Source organism: Kryptolebias marmoratus, linkage group LG1 (genome assembly GCF_001649575.2).
Source record: "Kryptolebias marmoratus isolate JLee-2015 linkage group LG1, ASM164957v2, whole genome shotgun sequence".
In the NCBI taxonomy this organism is placed as follows: domain Eukaryota; kingdom Metazoa; phylum Chordata; class Actinopteri; order Cyprinodontiformes; family Rivulidae; genus Kryptolebias; species Kryptolebias marmoratus.
In genome coordinates this window covers 8,209,262-8,232,899 of record NC_051430.1, presented here as the reverse complement: position 1 = coordinate 8,232,899, position 23,638 = coordinate 8,209,262, and the positions used below count along the sequence as shown (strand labels likewise).

At 39.7% G+C, this 23,638-nt stretch overlaps 1 protein-coding gene and 1 long non-coding RNA gene across 3 annotated transcripts in view; one reads left to right on the top strand and one right to left on the bottom strand.

The window, feature by feature from the left end:
- Nucleotides 1-418: 418 nt before the first annotated feature.
- The window catches only part of cds2 (CDP-diacylglycerol synthase (phosphatidate cytidylyltransferase) 2), a 24,302-nt gene continuing 1,082 nt past the window's right edge, over nucleotides 419-23,638 (bottom strand). Inside the window, exons 2-13 of the mRNA XM_017414641.3 lie at nucleotides 15,860-16,002; nucleotides 14,105-14,201; nucleotides 12,164-12,261; nucleotides 11,547-11,686; nucleotides 9,051-9,109; nucleotides 7,295-7,377; nucleotides 7,082-7,169; nucleotides 6,862-6,930; nucleotides 6,595-6,747; nucleotides 6,212-6,331; nucleotides 5,875-5,978; nucleotides 419-3,575 (exon numbers count right to left, since the gene is read on the bottom strand). Of these exons, the coding sequence (XP_017270130.1) occupies nucleotides 3,443-3,575; nucleotides 5,875-5,978; nucleotides 6,212-6,331; nucleotides 6,595-6,747; nucleotides 6,862-6,930; nucleotides 7,082-7,169; nucleotides 7,295-7,377; nucleotides 9,051-9,109; nucleotides 11,547-11,686; nucleotides 12,164-12,261; nucleotides 14,105-14,201; nucleotides 15,860-16,002 (1,287 nt within the window). The 3' untranslated portion in view covers nucleotides 419-3,442. The remainder of the gene's footprint in view (nucleotides 3,576-5,874; nucleotides 5,979-6,211; nucleotides 6,332-6,594; nucleotides 6,748-6,861; nucleotides 6,931-7,081; nucleotides 7,170-7,294; nucleotides 7,378-9,050; nucleotides 9,110-11,546; nucleotides 11,687-12,163; nucleotides 12,262-14,104; nucleotides 14,202-15,859; nucleotides 16,003-23,638) is intronic.
- LOC119617165 lies at nucleotides 14,991-18,261 on the top strand. Of its 2 annotated transcripts, none has more exons than XR_005233349.1 (3): nucleotides 14,991-15,317; nucleotides 17,538-17,647; nucleotides 17,979-18,261. It is a non-coding gene; the product is annotated as an uncharacterized LOC119617165 (long non-coding RNA). The 2 variants fall into 2 exon arrangements; XR_005233351.1 differs by lacking the exon at nucleotides 14,991-15,317 and adding an exon at nucleotides 16,117-16,246.

Genomic DNA, 23,638 nt, shown 5'->3' with positions numbered 1-23,638 from the left:
AAATATCGTGCTAAAATTTGGTGTGGTAGCAGCTGAGAATCATTCACAACACATGCTCCAAGTGCTACACATTGTGCAAGGTATTTGCTTTCAACTTTAGCGTCAACTCTTCAAAGTGATTCCTGTTTGTCTGTTAGCAAAACAGCTCATGAACACATGACATCTCATCCCACATGACGGTAATTTCAAGTTTGACCAAAAATGTCTACAATGCCGTCATTTCTCATTATAATTTGATCTTAGTCTAAAGCTCCGGCATGAAAGGCTGCGGGTGATATGCATTCCTTCAATGATGGCTACGCCTTTAATCTTGAACAAACTAGCAAACTTTTTAGGACCAGTGCGAGGAAATCAACTGAGTGTGTTTAAAAATGGGGAAGAGGAGCATTTAAAAAAAAGCACAAGTCATACAACAAACCACATGTCTTTAAATATATTTATTTTTTCTCTGAACAAAAGGCAAAGCACATATCAGCATCAAATAATACAGTTTTTCCTCTAGATAATATACAATTCAACAAACCATTGCAGAGTTTAAGAATATATATATATATATATTTATAATAAAATCGGACAGATTTGTTATGAAATTTATGAGCACAAAGTAAAATGGCCACAAAAGAAGGGGGAGGTTGCACAGTACATGGGATAGACAACTTCCTTACATTCCTTTCAGAGGACCCTGGCAGAACATGATGCGCAACGACGCAATGGCATCATAAAAACTAAAAATTTTAAATCTTTTATTATCTTTTGGGGCCCTGGAATGTACCAAGCAGAAAAGACAAAAGTCAAAGCTCTCCATTAATGGGCAGCATCAGCGAGCACAGGAGCTCTGGCTCCCTCTAGTGGCCGTATGTCACAGCAGGCAGAGAAAAGGCAGTGCAGAGCTGCTACTAACATCAAAACCACAGCAGAGGCAGGGAGGCTCAGCTAAAGTGAGACATAAACAGCTGTCAGGATTCCTCTTCCCGAGGTATCAACCAGGAAGCTACTTAAAACACGAGCGACAAGTACCCAAAGACTTGCACCGTGACGCAGAAGTTGACGCACAACAGCAACCGGGCTAAGAGCCGAGAAAACACCCAACTGCACCACAGTCACAGCAAGAAAAATACTCTTTTGCTACTTTAATACTGTTCTCCTACATGGCAATAGGGATTATTTTCTTTTTCCAACTAAAATGACTAAACACTCAACATATTTCTTAACATAATCCTAACTGTACAAGAGTGAAAAAAACCAAACTGCAAATAAATAGTATAAGATAAAAATTATGAGTGGATGTGAAACAATTGTGACAATAATAAATATGAATGGGATTACATTCAAAAGTGGGGGGAAGTTTCATTTCGGATTACACCAAATGAAACTGATTTGCTGTACATAATGGCCGAATTGGATGTTCTTCTGTATGGTCCAAATATTGAAGTACTCAGTGCTGACCTTTGACCCCCTGCTACACTCACTGCTGTGTGTTGTTTTGAACACTGAATGCAGAGTTTGGTCTGCAGAATTCGTCTGGTTTCAATTATAGGAAAGGATCAATCATTTCTTTAATTCGCCAGAAAAATAACAACAAACACAAACACAACGAGGAGCGGCTTGATTCGTGTGAGCTTTGACACTTTGAACCTAATCGGCATCTACAGCACCGTTACTCAAACGCAGGTTAGGTTCGGAACTTGGCCACATCAACAAGAGAAACCAAAGACATTCCTTAAATGGATCAGTTTCCTAAAACAAGAAAAAGCAAAAACCAACACAAACTGTAAAAAATATTGAATTACTTTTCAAGCCATTTCATGATATTTATTAATAACGCCCTGAAGCTGAGTTCAGACAATATCAAAGTGTGTTGGTGAGTGGAAGAGGTTGTAAAAAGAAGAAGAAAAAAAAAATCAATGAAGCATGGTGAAAAAAAAAACATGAGTAGAGTTTTTAATTCTTTTTCCTTCTGTTTATCTGTGGTCAAATCAAAATGGCAACTGAACTGAGATTGTACCCAAATAGTACAATCAAAATGTTAGCCGTTCAAACCATCATTCAAGACTGGAACACTGTAAACTCGTGGGACCAGCTGAGATCACTTGTGGTCTTCCAGTCCCACTGAAAATCACTTCAAGTATGACGTGTATGGGAACGTTTTACTAGATTCTAGAGAGGATCTCAACTCTCTGGGAGAAGTAGACTAACTTTAAAATCTGCTAACACACAGTTGGTCTTGATTTTGGGTGAAAGCACATCAAACAGAAAGGAGCACAACACTGCAGAGGCTTCAGATTAAGCTTTAACTATCAAATCCCACTTGGTATTGGCATAAATAACAAAAAAAAACCCTAGCATAAATCTGGTGGAATGAACAGTGGTTTGTAGACAGTAACTGATTGTTTTGGCAAAGCCCAACCTGAACATATGTGTGAGAGCTCTCCCGTCCCACTTTGTTACTTTGTTCGACTCACAAAAGGTCAAAGTGACCGATGAGGAAGTCACACACAGTCTCTGCTCTGAAGCTGCAAACGTGTTACAACACGCAGGAGCAAAGAGTGGCAGTGCAGAAATCATTGTCCCCAACCATCCTACCACCTTACAGAGCAAATATAAAAACACATCTATGAGAAGAGATAAAAAAAAAACTTTAAGAAATGACTGTCCTTCCTGTTGACATTAATAAATTGTGGTCATTAGCCTCAGAGATAACTTCTGAATTATAATAAAACACTATTATGTAGAGAACATCATGAAAGCATTGCAGCTCAAAAACACAAAGATACTAAGTAACTTACAGTGGATCGGGTCAGGAATCTGTCAGACTGCAAAAGTTTGGTAAAACTTATACTTCTGCACGATTTGGCCAGGCATGAGAAGCTGTGAAATGATCAACGGAAGACAACAAAAAAAAAAAAAAAAAATGCACGAGTTATCACAGCCTGCGTAAAAACAGACACAACATCCATATAATAGAACATACCAAATATAAAAAACCCATCATTGTATAAATAAAAACAACAACAACCAAATCATAAAAAATTAAAACAGATTTCTTTTCTTTTTTGCGGGGAGGGGGGTGATGCTGAAGTAACAATACAGTGAGCGACAGGGTTGAGAGCAGTGCAGTGAAATATGAACACACGTTGACAGACAGAGAGGATAATCTGTAAACAGGCAGAAATGTACATCTGACCAACATTTAGTTCAACAGTGTTGATACTTAAACACCGGCTACAACGGAAAACTCTGACAGTAATCAGCAAACTGAACCTGAAAACACTGATGTCAGATAAATAATTCACAGACTGAACAAATAAACAAACACACACGACTCTCTAACCCAAGTGAAATGGAATGACCCAAGGCTGCCTTTTTTTTTTGTTGTCGTTGGTTTTCTTTCACGTGTTCCTGTTCACATAAAAACACATATTCTCTCGGGAGGGTGGGGGCTCTAAGCTGCGGCCTCCACGGCGGGCAGCAGGCCTTTCTCTATCAGGTGAGCCTTCAGGGAGTTGAAGATGTGGAGCTGCTGGTCGGGGCGGAGGGCCAGGAGCTGCTGGATCACCTTGCTGGGATTCGGGCCCCTGAGAGAAAAACACGAGACGCAAATCAAAAATTAAATCCTCGAAAAGAGCAGAAGAGGCTTTGTTTTTAATGGAAAAACCTTAACAGACCGGCTAGGAACGGTCACCTTAAACCAATTTTACACCTAAGGGACCATTATTCAGTCACTGTTAAAATAGTTTTAAGAGAAAAAACTGGAAGGACTAAGTAAAAGTGAAATAAGGCCCTGCCTAATTTAGTGCCACAATTATAATATTTTACACTACAGTTCAATGAGCTTATCCTGTAAAATCCAAATGATTTCCAGATGGTAGATTTGTTGGTGTGCTATGAACCGTGTTTGGTACTGATTAATAGCAATGGAGGTCTTATTGGCACTGGCTTTAATTTAATGTGTAAACTGCACTAACAAGGTGAAACACTATCATTAACCTTAGTCGACCATCTAGTTGATCAAGTACCAAAGCGATTGTATCTTTATAGATAAAATCAAAATCTGATTTGTTAATCCTTCAAAAAGGTCAATATTTAGGGCGCTGCTTTTTCATTTATTCTTATTATTCTTTTGCATCCATATATAATGGTAACATTAAATATTTACGCAGGCTTAAGAAAACAAATATCCCTAAAACTAAACTCATTTAAACATGAACAAATTTTTGCAAAGTTACATTTTTTTTTCCTTCTGTTGTGTAGGAACTGAGGAAATACACGAAAATAAGATAGAAATACAACTTCCAGAGAAACTGGGGAGTGCAGCAAAAACTTTCACCTGTAATTTAGATTTCTTTTCAAATTTATTTTAAAAACTACAACAATTCAATGGGTTTCCAGTGCTGACAAACTTTATAGGTCCTTTTTAGACCTGACACCAACATCTGGCTGGACTGATTCGATTGCAAGTGGTCAGCGCTGACTGAAAGCGTTCACACCTGATGGTTTTTGTCATCGAATGTCAGTTACCCGCTTTGTACGCAGATACTCAAAGCCACGTTTCTGTACAATTTACAATACATTCAGACATCTGAACTATATTATTATTTTGACATCAACACATTCATCCATCTTCTACTGCTTATCTGTGGTCGGGTGGTGGGGACAACAGGTCCAGGAGAGAAACCCAGACCTCCCCAGCGACACTCTCCAGCTCCTCCTGGGAGATCCCAAGATGTTCCCAAGCCAGAGAGGTTACATAATCCCTCCAATGAGTTCTGGGTCTGCCCAAGGTCTCTTCATAGTGGGACATGCCCGAAAAACCTCCAAAGGGAAACGTCCAGAAGGCATCCTAATCAGGTGCCTGAACACTAATTACCTAACAAGGCAAAATCAGGGAAACAAAGGTACCTGTGCAATGATTGTTGACTCCCCAAAGCTTAGAGTCAGAGCAAAGACTGAAATTTTAAATCCAACCCCACAGAAACAGCGTGCTTACAGCCGTCTGCAGCTTTCTACAGCTTCACTGTGAGCGTAACATCAGCGCTGTGTGGAATTAGGTGAATATGATGCAACATGTCTCTGCTCAGACTGTTGTTCTGTGGTTGACACAGCTCAGAAATCAACATGACCACGTTAGGTCCAATCAGAATAAACTAACTAAACTAACTAACTAAGCAGCCTTCTGATAATACATGCTGAGAAAAAAAATCCTGACAAAACTGAGATTTTTATGGAGAAGGATTCTGAAAACATAACAAATCAAAACAAACAAAAAAGCTGCAACTTCAGAACATTCCTATGGGTGGCTTTTTAATTCTTTTTAAATCAGTCAGCAGCTGACTTTTTAAAATTTTTCTCTCACCCTGAGATGACCAGGTGATAACGGCTGCTAGCTCGAGGTCAGGACGGATTATGTTCAGACTACCAAACACATGGGAAAAAAAGGATCAAGACCACCTCTAATGATGGTCTGAGTAAAAGGTTTTCCATGTGAATTGATGTCGATCAGACCTGCATTTAGTGTCATCTAAAAGCAAAAGGAAGAGTCAGGATGGATGTTAATTTAAGGTGTGAACAGGATGAAACAATCCTACAAACCACGAGCATCAAACTCAAACAAAACTGAGATAGAAACAAGTTTACTAATCAGTTACTCCACTTTTCCTTTTAATGACACACCCTAATTATTTGGAAAGTCAGGCCTCTGCCTGTTTATTTTTATTGCTTTGCAAGAAGAATCTGTAGGCATTCTAGAACAAGCTCAGATTTTGACTCAATATTCAGAGAACATCACAACTTTTCTGGATTTGGGTTTTTTTGGATCAGGCGCACTTTAGATGGTTTAAATGTCAGAACTATTCACGCAGGCATTTGAGGGATTACCTGATGAAACTAGCAATGTAAACATTGACGAACGTGGCCATGAGATACTGGCAGTCAAATCTGTCCATAATGCCACCGTGTCCCGGGATCGTGTTGGCAAAATCCTGAGAGGAGAAAACACAAAAAGCAAGGTTTCACTGTGCATCTAAACACAAACAGATTTCAAAAGGCATAAAATCAGCTAAATAAACAACAAACCCTAAAAATTACACACTATATGCTACAGAACTGAAACAGTAAATGGAACAAGACTCATTTCTGTGTAAAAGTGTATTAAAAACAAGAGCTTAGTGAAAGACGCTGACAGCTTCCTGAGGGTTGGACATTAGATTCCCACCTTGATCTTGAAAGCTCTCTTGAAGCCGCTGGCAAAGAAGCCGCCGAAGGGTCCTACGATGGAGGCGAAGGACGAGAGGGCGATGCTGTGGATCTGGAAAGGATACAGACGCACCGTGGTCTGTGGAGACAAGAAGAGGTGGTCACATTCACACAGACACAAACAAGACTTGCAGTGTCTAACAACTATTTTAGCAACAGCTAATTGTTTTAGATGCTAGAAAAGTATACCGAAATATTTAATCTCTTCCTAATCCTGTATGCAGCAATTTTATCCCATACAGTCCATATCAGGTTAGTAGGTGGCTACCTATGCAACACTTCATGTCATTCTGTTATACCTTATCAGGTTTTTAAAGACACAAGGAAAAACCAAAGTCCTACCCATCCAGTGATGGACTCCAGGACACTGGGCAGGGTGTAGTCCTGGAGCTGAAAGAGCTCAGATGGCTGACAGTCCACCTGGAAGCTGTTGGAGTCGTTGTTGAACTCCACCGGACAAACAAAGTAGCGGCATGAGGCCATGACGTAGGACAGCTAAGAGGGTAGTGTCACTCTTCAGTTACAGCACATCGCTTTCATTTATTTTACCTTTCTATGACACTAAATACATTGGTTATTTGTCTGAATCATAATAAACAAACTTCTCACCAAGATGCCAAACACAATGGTGGCGAAGAGTCCGCCAATGAATCCCTCCCATGTCTTCTTAGGTGACAGCTGCAACAGCCACAATCAAAGATTATCAATTAATCACAACTCAGTGCTTTTTTATGGACGTTATAGTGATGAATAACAATCAGAAACACATTAAAGATTGATTGTATTTTTATGTTTCAAGCTGCCACTGGCAAAGAGTGAAACGACCGACCTTAATGAGCGGGGTTCGGCCAAAGAAGAACCCAAACATGTAGGCCATAATGTCATTGCAGATCACACAGGAAATGGGCACAATGAACCTGTTCAGATAGAAAGAGAGATTAGCTTCTGAGTTGATCTGTATTTTTACATTACACTCAGAGAGAAGAATCTGTGGCCCTTTTTAACCTTCAGCAGAACTGCATCAATACAGTCGATAACTCACCAGATCATGCCCTCAAACAGGTTGTGAATGATGAGGTGAGACTGAGTCACCACGATCAGCAAAGTGACATGGGTCCAACCAAACTGTGGAGACAACAGGAGAACGTCAAGCTTGTATGTTTGAACTCAGTTACTTTACTGATCCTCTGAAAGAGCCACCTGTCACACAGTGCTTCTCGACAGAACTGGATACAGTCAGTCAGAATTCGTTCAGAGCGGAGTGTTATGGTTGAACCGGGATGACAGCAGATGGAAAAGGTAGAAAAACAATTTTGACCGCATTATAAGCAGGGATGACCAATTCAATGACATGGAGGGGGGTGTTAAAAATTAAACACCTTAGTTCAAGTCGGTGAGCAGTCTTGATCAAGATTTACTGAAATAAGATGATGCAAATTATAATTTTCAGATTATGTCAAATTATTTATACAGAAATAGATACATAATTTAACTAAAAAAAGATTACATTTTAAATGAAACACACTTTAGTGGCATTAATTTCTCATATTTTTATAGCAGTTTTTTGCACGTTTCGTTTGAAAATCTTGTCATAGAGCATCAAAAAAGGTGAAATAAAAAAATCTTTTAGCAAAATCCAAACATACAGCTACTGACGTCCTTCCTTGATATTACAAAAACCCTAGAAAACCATACATATATGTTTAATGTCAAAGCAGGATTTCTACCAACAGATCTGCTGTTAAACATCAGCCTCAGACAGAAACCTGGAAACAATCTGGACTGCAGGTTTAACTTAAAGAGTTCAATCAGCTCCAAATAAACATTTATTTGTGCTCCCTCCTCATCAAACAGATTACTGAGAGGCTCAAACCTTATTTTCTGGGGTGCAGCGGTAAGCATAAGACGCGGTTCGGCACGTACCTCTGTATGAGCGTCACGGTTCAGTACAGCCCTCCTTGAGGGCTTTTCTCTGACAGCCACACACAGTAATCCAGCTGCGGCTGGAAAAAAACTAGCTACTTCTTGGATATATTTCTGGTCTCCCAGCAACCAGCACTGAACTGTATGCGTTTGTATGCGTGTGTCCTCCTTTTTGCTCTGGGCTCTGCTCTTGCAGCGTGCACAGTGAATACAGCTTTCAATGAGAAGGGGGCCATAGAGGGCTTGAGATAACATTCTCTGCTCCTTTTCTGTCAGGGCAGTTTGAAAAAGCAATTTTAAAGAAGGTGCGCCTGCTTTTCAGTGGGAGCGGTGGTCACCTGTGACTAATGTATTCTTTGTCTGGACTCTCGCACGTGTCCCAGATGTTTTTTTCACAACAATTTGGCACAAACGCATGTACTGTTACACCCCTTAGCATTCTTATTACAGTAAACCATGCACACTGACAAACTGGATCAAATAAATCCAAAAACTGATTTGACAATGTAGGTACTCCAAGCACCTCCTTCTGAACAAACAGACAAGCTGCGAACCTCATGTAGAGTAAAAAAATGACAAAAAACATTTGTCCAGCTGTAAATCTGACTGTGTACTGCTAACATTCTCATTGAAAATGGGAAATAACTCCATCTGACACAGAGATAAAAGGGCTTTCACTTTACAGAAAAATACGTTACGTCTCATGTTACTTTATGAGGTTTTAAGTACTTGATGGATAGAAGCAATGGGACAGCATGAGTGCTTTCTAGTAAACATTATAAACCCATTTGTTCCGACTGTGGCTGACGTCACCATTAGAGCGGTCTCTGCCCCACTTTTCCCTTTATCTGTGGAGGAAGCGGGTTCTCACTCACCATGTAGAACTGAAGACGGTAGTGTTTCTTCACCAAACTCAGCACAAACATGCAGAAACCTACAAAAACAGGGCAACGTATGAGATAACGCAATGTAACGTCTGCACGAAGGAAGCAGTTATTTAAATTAGAAAGTAGGCCATCTTTAGTTACACACAAATTTAATTTAGCCTGACCTATTTTAAGCTTCTATGTAATGAGCTCAGGGTTGCTTTTTCTTACATGGTTCATGTTAGTGAGAAAGTACTTTCGCTGTGTAAAAATGGAGGCATATTGAACGTGAAGGGCTAAGCTATTCCAAACTGTCCATTTTCTATCCTGAACAGATGCCACAGTTTAGAGAAACACAGCACCACCGACATGAAACTATCAGCTACAAAGATCTCTCTGCTCGAACATACGGGGGGATGGTGGGCCATTTGGTTTCACCTCAACGCCAGTAGGCAAAAAGTCGAGCAGTTTGAGCGCTTCCTTCCTCCCCACATCCTGTATGGCATCAGTCAGAAGCTGTAGTATTGTTTTAAACTGACATCCTGCAGCTCAGGAAGTGGGACATCACGGCTGACACAGAAATAACTAACCATTCAATAAATATACATAAATAAAACAGTTTGTCTTTGTTTGCTTTGGTCACATGAATGAAGGTGTGACTTAGAGTGAAAATGACTGAGTATCAGGCTTAATGCTCTGTTGTAAGTTTCAAACAGCTGAAATCTGAAACCACCTGCTCTGTTTAAAGCTGTTATTTCTCGTTTGAAATAAATGACTATCTTCACACACACACACACACACACACCCTCTAAGGAGCGTTGAGCCATGTGTCTATAAAGAGGCTGTTTAGTTTCTCCTGTATAAAAGCCTGAATATTAATGCGGTGTATGAACAGAATTGCATATACCACACTGCTACACTTTGTGTTTGGGTGTTTTGGTAAATTTGAAATCTAAAATGATTTTCTTTAATAAAAATGAAACAGTTTGTTCATTTTCTTGGCTAAATTCATCACCAGCACGATTCTCAGTAATGCAGCTTGAGTGCAGTAAATACGATTGTGCCGAGGAACATGTGGAGTTCAGTTTCACGCATCAGTATCGCTTTCAGTGAACTACAGACACAATGAGTAAACTTCCTGCCTTTACAATGCCGCTGACAGGACTCTTTTTTTCGAACTGTTTCAGGTTTAAAGGCTGTGGTTGAGTCAGAAAATGTTTTTTTTAACCTAAATGTCAGATCACATGCAGAGCAACACACAAAAAACACCATTACACTTAAACTGCTCGAATGAGTAACTAGGCGTTACATGTTGGTTCCACACACTAGACTCAAAAATTTAGCTTCACTGAGTTAAAAGAGTGTTTGTTTATTTTGTAGCTTAAAAAAATAAAAAAAAATAAAGAGAGAGACAGACCCTGGCAGGGATGTGACAACAAAGCAAAAGTACATTTTTCCTATACGGATTTTTGAAAACCACAAGCAGTAATTTTGGAAACTAAGCTTTGATTCTACCCACTACAATTAAATCATTTTTATGCTTTGTAAAGCAGAAGTAAAGACCTCTACAAAACCTTACATGTCAGCTCTGCACTGCCTGATTTAAAGTAAAAGTTGACCTTTTGATGAGTCACATGATTAGTGCAGATTCAGACCCACAAGTGTGCATGAACCCCAGATTCAATCACTGAAGAGGAGCGTCACAACCTGTAGATGTCCCATTGCCCAGTTCAGGAGCAATAACATTAAAACCCCATGAATTAGCAGTAAAACTGAAATGTCCTTATTTGCAAGCGGTCATAATACCCTTTCATCCACAAATATGTTCTTTTGCAAGCAGTCTTAACACTGTGGACTCTGACTGGTTTATGTCTGAACCCCCACTGTCTAAAAAAAGCCACAAAAAGTTCAGAAAACAGGAAAAAAGAAAGTGGAGGCTAATGCTGCTAAACTGGAAATCTGCAGCTCCACCTACAAATACAGGCTGGATTAGAGAGGTCCTTTATTTCCTTAAAGTGGAAAAACATCAGCTTGACTTTGGCTGATAAGGCTGGATCATTTGAAACAACCTGAAATCCCTTCCTATCCTACATTAATGGCACAGATTATTAGATCATTCTGAACTGAGATCTTTATTTTTTCATTTTCTTGTTTGTCTGTCTTTCATTATCTTAATCAGGTTAGGTGCCGGGGAAGGGGCTGTTTCTTTGTTGCTGTTTGAAAATGTCAAAATTACAAAAATATCAAAAATATGATCTCAAGGGATTACTTTTATATAAATCTGTACTGGTCTGTTTATTGAGAACTATTTTGCTTATTTGAAGTTGCACAGATTTCTTTTTGCTACTATAAGTACAACTGAAAATCCTTGACATCCTAAAAAAGAAAAAGTTATTTCTCAACCAAAAACTTAATTTTTCCCCATTCACTGCTAACTACTGACACTGAACTGCTACATAATTTAACAGCAGTGTCTAATTGGTGAATCATTAAACGTATGCGTACCTGTGAGGTAGAGAGCAAAGGAAATAAAACGGTGGTATTTGCTGAGGATGCGAAGCGGCTCCTCTCTTTGCACCAGCGTGAAGAAGTAATCCGTCACAGTCTCGCCGTAAAAGAAGTAGTTCACACACAGCAGGAAGTACCTGTTGGGGCAAAAGGTTGAAACAAATGTACAAATCTGACCAATGGCAGCTAATTAGACTGAAATACGCCTGCAGAAAACCTGGAAGGCTCACATGTTTAGTCTGCCATATAAAAGTTTGTTCCCCAATTTACCTCCTGAAAAGTAAAGGAGGCTGAAATTTTGTCATTCCAAATAACCAAGTGTGAATACAATCAAGTGTATTTTTCACCAGGTTTTTCAGGCTTATGGGCAAGTAAATATTAGGACTCTACACTGAATCATACTACTGCTAAAAATTAAACGCCACTGACGATGCTCCATTATTTACTGATTGGCATAATAACCTACAAACTCAAAGAGGCCAGAAAACAAACCTCAGGGTGTCTGCAACAAAATAAACATGAGAAAATTAACACAATAATCAGGAGACTGATTTTAAAATTCATTCAATATGAGTACGTCATTATTATATGTGTGTGTGTTTGAGTGTCCTTACCAGCTCAGCGTCCTGAACCAGGGCAGGTCATAGGAGTGGTACACACTGTAACCAATAGTGATGATTTCATGAAAGCATTTAATCTGAACACAGAGGACCTGCAGGAAGAAACACAACATCACCAGGGAGTCAAACATGACATCCCATGCCCCATCATATGTGTGTGTCTCATGACACGTTATTAGTTGGCGCAACAGACTGTTAAACAATAAGAAAAACATTTTTTTTATGGTGCATTCACAGCTGCTCTGTTTAATCCGCTTTAATCGAACTCTAGTTCGCTTGTCTAGAAAGTCCGGTTCGTTTGGGGAGGTGTGAACGTGCAATCGAACTCTGATGTGGACCAAAAAAGCAAACTCTGATCCGCCTAAAAGCCTCGGTCTTGGTTCGGTTGACCGTGAACTCTAGTCTGGTTCGAATGTATATGTGAATGTAAGCGGACTGTAGACCGCTCCAAAAGCAGGAAGCGGACTACAGCACAGGGCCTTCTGGGTAAATACAACCAAAACAAACGTGCATTTCTACCACTGGCAGGAGAAATGGCTCGTGGTCAGAAATGGAGGTAAGAGGAGGTAAAATGTTTGTTTGGCACATGTACCACAGACAAAACAGAAATCCTAAAACTCCTACAATTTGACACCACTCCATTTTTGTTTACTGTCCCAGAAGAAGGAAGTTGCGCTCAGTGTCTTCTTCAGAGATTTTTGTGTCGATTCCTTTAGTAGTTCTTGGTGCAGCGCCACCACAGGCGAGGGGGGGACAGGTTGCTCAAAGGGTTTGGCTCGATTGATTCTGTGCAGTGAAAATGTGAACCACAGCAGCTGAAAATTTAACAAATGTTGCAATTTTTGTCCCCAGTCGTACCGAGTCTATCGGACTATCAGGTGTGAATACAGCCTTAAATGCCCACGCAAGATTATTGAGAAAATTCAGTGTTTCTGTATCTAAAAGCTGAACTAAAGAAGTGCTGTTGTTATTCTTTAATCTGCTCCCTTCTTTAGAGGTCTCCACAGCAAGCAAACTCGCATGAAAGATTTGGCAGTTGTTTTACGCTGGATGCCCTTCCTGCCACAACCTGGGCTCGAACCTGCAGCCTCAGGATTCCAGGACCGCAGCACTGACCGCTGAACCATCGTAGCCCATGCATTAAAGAAGTGTAACAACTTTAAAACTCTGTGCGTCTGACTTATTAGGAGTGTGTGCACACTTGCATTCTTTAGGCACATTTCAGGGCTTAAAACAGCTGCCCTGGATCACCTGGGGGAGAGAAACCACACTTTGGTTTTCAGCCTAATACAATCTGGTGAGACTAAGACGCTCCAGAGATCTTTGTTCACTTTGATTAAAGTTTAAGAAAAGTTTGAAAGGAAAAAAAAAAGCACACAACACAAACTTTAGCAGATTCAATTAAAAGGCTTGTGACAGCAGAGAAAATAAAAACAGGAAGCTGATGAGCAGGAGAGCGCACAAAATTAAACACCGAATTGGATTTTACTCACTAGAGACAGCTAAAAGGAAAAAAACCTGCTGACTTAGCTTGTTGCAACTAAGTGACAATTGATTAGCTCTTTGCTCTGTGTTGTGTTATCTTTATTTTGCTCTGCTGGTAAAACTGGTGTTTATATTGATGGAAAGTTTACAATCTTTTCAACAGCATTCTAGCTGCTGTATAAAAACTGTTTAACAGTGGCTAATGTGCCACTATTCTCCAGCATAACAACAAATTCATGTGTTAGGGCTGTCCACAGGGAGAGCTCAGATGGAGATTTACTTTTACAACAAGTTTACATCACACAACTGCAGATGAAATAGTTGTCAGACTCTTTAAAAATAACTACGTATAATGCAGAATGTGGCTCACAAAAGTTAGGCTGTTTCCTGCTTTTAATTTGACAAACTGGAGAGCTTTTGTCCTGCATCATGAGGTTTGTTTGTACTCACAATCATCATAAGCACCATGGGGCCCAGGTAGATGATGATGAAGAAGAAGGAGATCATGGCTAGTGTGAGGATGCCTCGTACCCACCAGTTCTTCCATCTGACAAAGCAGACACGCATCTCTGTTAGCTCATAGATAAATGATTGCAAAAAAAAAAGCATCCAAACCATGGGATTGAAATAAATTAACACTGACTACAAAGGTTTATTATGGAAATGTTTTGCATCACTTAATGTGCCTGTTGGTTGTAGCATCAAAATCAGTGATAGTGCATAAGAGCCCATACCCACGGGCCACATGGTGTGATAAAATGAGAGAGCAAAATGGAGGATATAAAACTCAAAGTACCCACAATGGGGTTACACATCGGGGTAACAGTCCAATTGAGAAGATAGGTTAATGAAATGAAAATAGTAATAAGCTTTAAGGTGGAAAGTTTGGGTTCATATACCGTATTCATTTTTTTCTTTAAACAAACTGTGGTGAAATGCCACACTTTATTTAAATATAAAACCAGATGTAGACGTTTACAAACATCTTTTTAGGTGATACTTAAGTACATTTTAGATATTTAGACCAATTTTAGTCTAGATTTTTGTTCAACCGAAAAACAATCACTAAAATCACCCAAACATAATTCACAGCCAGAAAAAGATGCAGCGTTGTTTTGAAGCTATAAACAAAAAAACACACACTTTTGGCTTTCTCTCTCATCTCCACAGCTGAATGCTGTCTACGTAATGAGACAGAGCCAAACAGTGAGCAGCTGAGTTGGACTGAACCACCTCAAAGTTGAGGGAGAGGGGGTGGAAACCATAGCAATTCTTTACTTAATATGTATTTTTTGTTCGTAACTAAGAATATAAATGCTTTTGTCTCATTGCTGGGAGTGGTAACATGATCTAAAGTCAAAAAATTGGGAGAAGAACAGTTGCTCCAGCTGCACCACTGAACAGGAACAGGGCTTATTCCCAAGCCATTTATAGTTACAGATGACGTGTCTCCGTCTACTTCTGGTGTACGAAAGCGAAGCCAGAATATTCTGTTCATAGGAGCTGCCATATTGTATGTTTTGGACTTTGAGTCTGTGCCCTCAGGACGTGAGGCTGAAAGTCCTGCCTACTCCCAAGCACACAATCATGGCATTTTCTTTAAGTTTCAAATTACTAATTTCAACATATCAGAAAAATCAATATTTGAACACACGACAGTAAGGTAAGAACTATGTGAATCAACAGAATTCAACACCTGGAAAAAAATGTCTAAGGTGTATTTTTCTTTTTTTAGTCAAGCAGAGGTCCCATTCCTTTATATGGACGTACAACTTATACTGCAGCCAGCCTAAAGGGAGCACTTGATTGGTACATTCCTTCATCCAGTGCATTTTAGATTTATACAGCCTATGGACCATACGCACAACAGATTTTACATTTACAATCCACAAATACAGATCTTACAGGCTGGTGACTCATCACATACTCAAAGAAGACTGTGTAGAGATTTTTTAAAATAGCTATATGTCTTTTGCATTAATAGCAGTGTAGAGATGGAAAGATATGAGCCTCTGGTTTCACTTTTTAAATAGATCAACATCCGATCAACAGATACAGAAACTGTGTGTGTTCTGGATATCTACAACCCAGCATATTCAGTGTCAATGAGCAGAAAAAAATCCAAACTTTTAAACACACTGTTAAAAAAAATTTAAATATAAAAACATTCATTACAACCTGTAAACCTTAGCCATGTGAGTTTACCTTGAGGAGAGTCCAGACAGGGCCTTGTTGAGAACCTCAGGGGTGTCATCAGGAGGAACCGGCACCTCTGGGACTCCTGAATCCACCTTGGATTCGCTGTCAGACAGCCCATCTTTTTCTGCCTTCAGCTCACTGTCTGAGCCCTGACACACACAGCAGACAGATTTAGGTTCTGCAGTTTGAGGACAACAGGTCGCTTCAGCCAGATGTCTGCTTTTGTGTTCTATATCGAGTTTATGTAGGTGTGGTACAATTATACATGCCTGTATTTACTTACTTCAGAGAGAACAGCGACCTTCAACATCCTCTTTTGACATCTTTGAAAAAGGATTCCCACAAAAGAAAATGTGCCAATAAGAAAGCCTATGAATTCACTTTGTTATTGAGGTAAGATGGACTAAACTCCTCTTTGTGGCTCCCACAGTAAATGTTAGCTAAAAGTTAATACGACGCTGAAAACGAGCTAATGAGCACGGAAGAATCTGATACGCAATAAGCTAAGCTTTCTTCCAGGTATTATATCTCTGTGATTTACAACAGCAAATTACATTACCGCCGTTTTAAACATAGTGTCTAGATATTATTCTTCATGAAGCACTTCACAGACGTGTGTGTGTGTGTGTGTGTGTGTTGGGGGGGTAATCAGATAAAAATAACTGAAGCCCTGTGGACCATGCAGTGTTACAGCCTTGGAGGACTAATATGGCATTTAAATCAAAAAATACTTTGTGAGGTGCACAAACACTGACACAGGTTATGGTTTCTAAATGAAAAGAAGCAGCTTCATCATCTCAGAGGACGACATTCTGTATTTAGCAAACAGGACCACCAGTGCATGGTTGTGCGTAGGAGGGAAAGCACACTGTGCCAGATTTTCTCCTTCCATATTGCTGACTTCTCAGAGCCATCTGTTGGCTACAGGGGAGCCACTGAAACACAACGATCTCCATTTCTCCATGGTAACAATACTTAAAAGCATAACAGGGATCCCCTAAATGACTCAGGGGCTCCCAGTCTGTCTAACAGGTGAGGATGATTTACAACATAACGAACATTTTCCTGCTCTTGCTTCTTTTCATTTTGCTACTTTGATCTTTTTTTTTTGGTCAAAGCTCGTCTGACCCTCGTGTGTGCAGTCCTTTTAAAGTCCAGCATCCATCTCTATATGTAGTCTATGATCCCTGCACAAATTGCTTTTGTTCGGTGTGTGACTGTTGTACGAATGTGTTCGCAACAATCCTGAAACAATCCCGAGTGTTGTCTGACCGTTTGGATCTGAATGCTTCTTAAATATATCGTGAGTTCATACCTGGACTGGATCTTTCACTCCTCTCACCTCTCTTACACCAATATAGTAATATATTACATCTGTTTTTTTGTCTATATTGTTTATATATTTTATTGATTTACCTGTAATACTTTAAAATTTACTGCCATTTTGTGCTCATTTGCACAATTGTAATGAATACAGACCACAAACATCAGAAGGCTAAAAGTACATGTTAAACAACTGTTATTTGAGCACACTGATCCTCATTTACTAAAGCAAACGTATTTATGATATTTTTGATAATGTATTTTTTAAAAATTCAACATGTTTACATAATGAAAAAAAATCCTACTAAACTGGTACAATGTGAGAGACTCCTCAAACTACTTGTTTTCATCCTTCCTTCAGAGGGATTCAGAGATGAGGATTAGAGGAGCAACAGGTCAACAGAATTTCCACACCAGTGTCCAAACACAAGGCAAGAATTACCCAATCTCTACAGATCAAGCCAACTTAAAGTAAGCAATGCTCCAGTTTCCATGTCTGGGAAAACTGCATTAAGATTGATCAAAATTCCAAACCAAATTGCAGGAGGTTTCCTATTGCCAGCAATGCACTTAAAGACATTTGGAAGGCATGTTGCTTTTCTTATTACACATTTAGTTCATATGTGAACTAACAATATTATTTGTTGATCTTTTGTGCAAAAAAAAAAAAATCTATTCACTTATGCTGAATGCAGGATTTTAGCTGACCAACTTCATGATCGTCCTCTTCAGGATACTCCATACATTTTCAACGGTGGACGGATCACACAGTTCATGTTTGTGTCTGTTTGAAATTGCTCAGAATGAGATCCGACATCGTCCTGCTGTGGTAACGACCGTTCTACTGGGAGAAGATGTCACTTTGATGGTCATGTCTTTCCAACCTCTGCATCTCTCTGCACTCTTCACACATAAACAAGTTGCCTCTGCCTCAGACACTGATGCATCTCTTCACTGCCCCTTTTACTGACAAAAGTCATGATGGTGTTTTTTATCTTAATAAAAATAAATAAAAAAAATCTCCAGTTTTTTCACACATTTTTTTCCCAACACACGTGGATTCTGTCTTGCTTCTACTAATGTGATCTTCCTCTTCTCGTCCTCCCTGGCAGTCCCATATTTAACATCCTTTGTCCAGCATATCCACTGTCCCTCCTCTGCACATGTCCAGACCACCTCAGCCTCACCTCTCCAATCTTGCTTTGAAGGAGCCACAAACTCTCTACTTCACTGCCTGTTGCTCCGGAAGGTTGACACCTAAACTCACCCCCCTTCAATACGTCTATTGCCATCTCCCTCTCATGTATTTTGTCTTTCTTCTGCTGCCTTTCATTCATCTTCTCTCCAGGCTCCCTTCCACTTGCTCCCTACTCTCACTGCAGATCAGTGTCGTCTGCAAATGTCATAGGTCCTGCCTGAACTCATCTGTCAACCTGTCCACCACTGTAAACAAGACAGAGCTCCAATCTGATCCCTGGTGTAATCCCAGCACTTTATTTTACAATTAGTATTCAAAAACTCTCTTTGTCCATCTGAATGCCTGAAGAACTCAACAGCATATCTGCAGAGTTGATAGATGGCTTGACCCTTGCTTAGTGTAGGTTTTTCAAGTGCTGCAGAAGACTGAACGGTGTAAAAATATTTTCCTAAACTACTACTGAGCTTGTGTTGCTATAATGGCTGCAGTGTCTTAATACCTTTTCGTGTAGTGCCGCCTTAAAGGGCTTAAAGATCATGTCTATCTCACAGTGATTTTCAGCTTTGGCTACTACATACTAAGATTTTTCCAGATGCTTTCCTCAGTATTATCCACCACACACATTGAAAGACCTGGGTTTTATGACATTTTAAGCTACAACACATTGTTGTTTTAAGAAATGAGACTCTGGCAGGTGCTCGTCTTATACTCACACCAATTATTCTGCTCATAGTAGAAACACTGTACTCACTTTTCTGTCTGACTCTGCTTCTCTTACAACTTTTGAGAGTCAAACATACAAGTAAAAGATTCATTTAATTTGCTCCATTTACAATGAAGTTCCTGAAAATTATTTTCTCTGTGTCTAATAAACAAGTAAAAGTCAATTACAGAGGAAAGTTTTGTGAAAGCTGTGTTTATATATAAGAAACATTATGAAAACGGCTCTACACAGCACACAGATGCCGAAATCTGTAAGCTAAATGCAGAGGCGTGCAGGGAAAACACAGTTACTTTCTGTCTGCCGGTTTCTATGGAAACAATATCAGCCATTCAAGATGCTCGAGTTAAAAATAGGAGCTCCTTTCACTCATACACTCCACCCCTTTCATGTTGTCTTTTTCACCAGCGGCAACTTTTTAAAATTATTTTTCCTGTCAACAATTCAAAAGCTACATCTTCAAGCCTTAAATAGTAAAACAAATTTGACTTTGTTTGTTTGTTTTGGGTTTTGAACACAGTAGAGGGTGATTCCTTTAGAAATAAAGCTGAAACCAGCTCCCTAATTAAGTTTCCTATTTGAAATGCTGTAAGTAAAAATACAAATATAAAGTAGATAGAATAAAAAGGTTTATTAAAATGGATGTTCATTCAGAATGACTGCTTTGTTGTCAGCAAAAAAAAATAATAAAAAAAACCACAACACAAGATAATCTTTACTTATTTTTGTATTATCAACTTTGAGCACACATTTGAAACTACTGCATCAGCCATCAATTTATGTGTGCAATGCATTCTGGGTTGGTGACAACCCAGGATGATTTACTGATTTACTAATGATTTACTGAACAGCGGCAACAATGTTCATTCAGAACAACATGACGCTGCTTTGGGTAGTTTTCCCCGTCTTCACTGCTTTTCTACAAACCAAGAACAAAAAGCAAAGAAAGTTCTAAAAGACCCATAACTATCTTATCTGTATTATCTGTCTGATACCTTCATTAATGAAGCTAGCATTCTTTGAAGGAATGCATGTCACCTGCAGTCTTACACACTAAAGGTTTGAACAAAGACGCTGCACGGTCTGTTAGCAGTGTGGCAATGTGTTGTGGATGAGTCTCAACTACTACCACACCGAAGTTTAGTTCAATATCTGTAAAACAAAACGACAGAGTAGCCACTTTTGTGTTTGCTCAGGTTAATTAGCCATCTTGAATCTGGTCGACTCCAAAGGTTAATCAGCTGTAGATGTACATCCAGTGGTTACTGACATTAAGGGTGCATTCACAGCTGCTCTGTTTAGTCCGCTTTATTCGAACTCTAGTTAGTTTGCCTAAAACGTCTGGTTCGTTTGGGGAGGTGTGAACATGCAATCCAACTCTGATATGGTCAAAAAAAAGCAAACTCTGAACCACCTAAATCTAGGACCACCTAGGTCTCAGTTCGGTTGAAGTGAACTCTGGCACGGTTCAAATCTATATGTGAATTCAAGTGGACCGGAGACCGCTCCAAAAGCAGGAAGCGGACTACAGTACAAGGCCTTATGGGTAAATACAAGCAAAACAAACATGCGTTTCTACCTTTAGAGGGAGAAATGGCTCGTGGTCAGAACAGAAATCCTAAAACCACTAAAATCCATTTTTGTTTACTTTTACAGAAGAAAGTTGGGCTCAGTGTCTTCTTCAGAGGTTTTCTTGTTGTTTCCTTCAGTAATTCTTAGTGCAGCACCACCACAGGCGAGGGGGGTGAACAGGTTGCTGAAAGGGTTTGGCTCGATTGACTCAGTGCAGTGTGAATACGAACCACACCAGCTGAAAATGGAACAAATGCTGCAATGTCGGTCCTCAATCAAACTGGGACTACCAGACTATCAGGTGTGAATGCACCCTAAAATTTATCCACTGGTTCAAGAGGTATTTTGCTAACAGACAAACAGTTACCACCCACCTTCCATGGCAGCGAGTGAGAACTAGAGCTAATGAGAGAGAGCTTATCAGTGTGATTTGTTTTAAAAATAAACTGACATCATTTATGTCCCACACAACCTCAACATATCCTAAAATACTGACTGTCCCTTTTACCCCCATGCAAACCCCCCTCCCCACCTCCCTCAGTCACTGCTGCCTGCTGTTTCTTAAGCTTAACACCGTTTTCATCCTTTTGGGTAGAAAACTACCACAAAGGTTAACCGTACCCAAAACTGAACTATGACTGCGTCACAAATGACCAACTGGAACAGAAATGAAAAGTCCCATGAGTCCTTGCACTAACCGTCCTGACGCTGTGTTGTGTGGATACCTTGAACAGGTGTTGACAGAAGGTGGAGCTCCTCTGTTTGGACTAAAAAGCAGCTGCAGCACAAACTCCAAACCCTTTGCTCCATTCTCACCTTCCAGGCTCCTCGAGCTTCTTCGTGTTAGGATACATTTTCAGTAATGCTTTCACCATCTGCACAGAGCTCAAACTGAGGGTGATCAAAGTCAAAATTATTATCGCTCACTGCCAAAAGGAGAAAGCTGGGCAATTAAACTTATGCCTGTGTCTGTATGTGAGTGTTATCAAAATATCTCATGAACCATTGAACAAATGCATCTACTTTTAGAGCCAACCCAATTCAAGATGGCAGCTCCAGCCAACTGTTTTTAGAAAACATAAATGGCTACAACTCAGTCAATTTAACAAATATTGACTTAAAGGTCAGTATGGTAGTAGCTGAGACTGATCCACATCATCTGAACACTAACAATACGGACAAAATTCTGCCATTAACTGTTTGCAGTCAACTATGTCCATTACCAAAATATCTCAGGAACCTCTCGAGGGACTTTAATGGAGCATTCAGGACATAATCATTCAATGTGTATCTACAGCTGAATAACTAACCAAATTCAAGATGGCTGCCACAGCCAGCCCACCCTAGAAAACGCAAAAACTGATTTAGTCAGTTTTACAGATATTGAGCTAAAATTTGGTGTAGCTGCAGCTAAGAGTCAGTCACAACACACACTCCAAGTGCTTCACATTCACAAGATTTTTGCTTATAACTACAGCAGTAACTGTTCGAGTACTCTCTGTTTGTCTGTAAGCAAAATATGTAACAAAGACACTGGACGTTTGTTTTTGTAATGAATCTCTGAAACAGTGATCATTGGATTAACTTTAGGAATTAATCCAAATCAAGAAAGCAGCAGCAGCAGCTAACTGACATTATCTAACACAAAAAGGGCCGTAACTCTGTCAGTTTTACAAATACTGAGCTAAACTTCGATGTGGTCGAAGCTGAGAGTCACAACACAAAATCTGAGTGCAGGTACAAGGTAAACAACAATGGAAGACTACAAACAGAAGGAATTTCATCAATAATACCAAACCAAAACATCTTGAGTCTTTTAAATGTTACATTTGTAAAGCTGAAGTCAACCATCGTGCCACACAATTCATAATAATAGGTGCTTTGGCAAAATCCACCACATTCTCAGGAGAACAGAGATGAAGCAGGACAGCAAACCCAACACTGACCGAGCCGGGCCTTATAAGGGAGCATCTCCTGCACCATCAACGCCTGGCAATACAGAGAAAAGTCATTTAAACTTCACTCACACACATCCACAGTTTCAGACCTTGTTTAAGAGCCTCATAAAGTACCTATCAGCGTGGGGTGAGAGGTATTTTTGACCTAACATACACAAACTCTTTGACTGTTCATTTACCTCCTCGCTCTTCGGGGTTTCATTTAAACTGAAGTAACAGATGTATGTCAAAAACCTAACTAAAAAATACAACTTCAAGTTTTGCTTTCCTTGATTTTGTGCATTTTGCTCTGTGTGCTTGTGCACACAGAGCAAAAAACAGAGTGTTCCTGTAGCAGTCAGACCAGTCAAACTAAAGCTCCTTCACAGGAATAATGTGTGCAAGCCAAGACCAGGGCCGTAGCTACCATTGAGGACACTGAGGTCCGGTCCTCAGTATTTTTCTGCTGTGTATATTATAAAAAAATGAATCAAAACAGCGCCTTTGAACGGTGTTGTTCTCTGCGTAGCTCCACCAGTTTACTGTAGGAGGCGCTGCAACTGTGTGCAGCTGCAGCCAAACTCAATGTCTACGAAGAAGAGTGCAGCTTTGCTACCTTACTGCTAAAATAAAGACCAGAAGAAGAAGAGCGCCTCTTAGGGTGAAACACAACCAAGGTAACTTGCTGAAAATATTCTCTTCCAATTCCACGAAGCTGAAGTTGGTTTCCGATTGCAGCTTCCGGTTAGGAAAATGGCTAAAGGGCGATTCCACCTAATTTTTCACTACCATCAGCATCTTTAATCTACTCTAGTTAAAAAAACTACAACACCTAGACACTTCAAACCTAAACCAGATTATTCTGCACTGATTGCAGAACATTTCAAACCAAGTGTGTGATCTGTGAAACCTTAATCTAATTTGTGAAACCTCAATAAAGGGGGATTTTAGCACTTTTCTTTTTATATCCGGACCACACTAGAACTGGTCCAGCTCCAAAACTACAACACCTCACTGGTATTTGATAAAAAGGT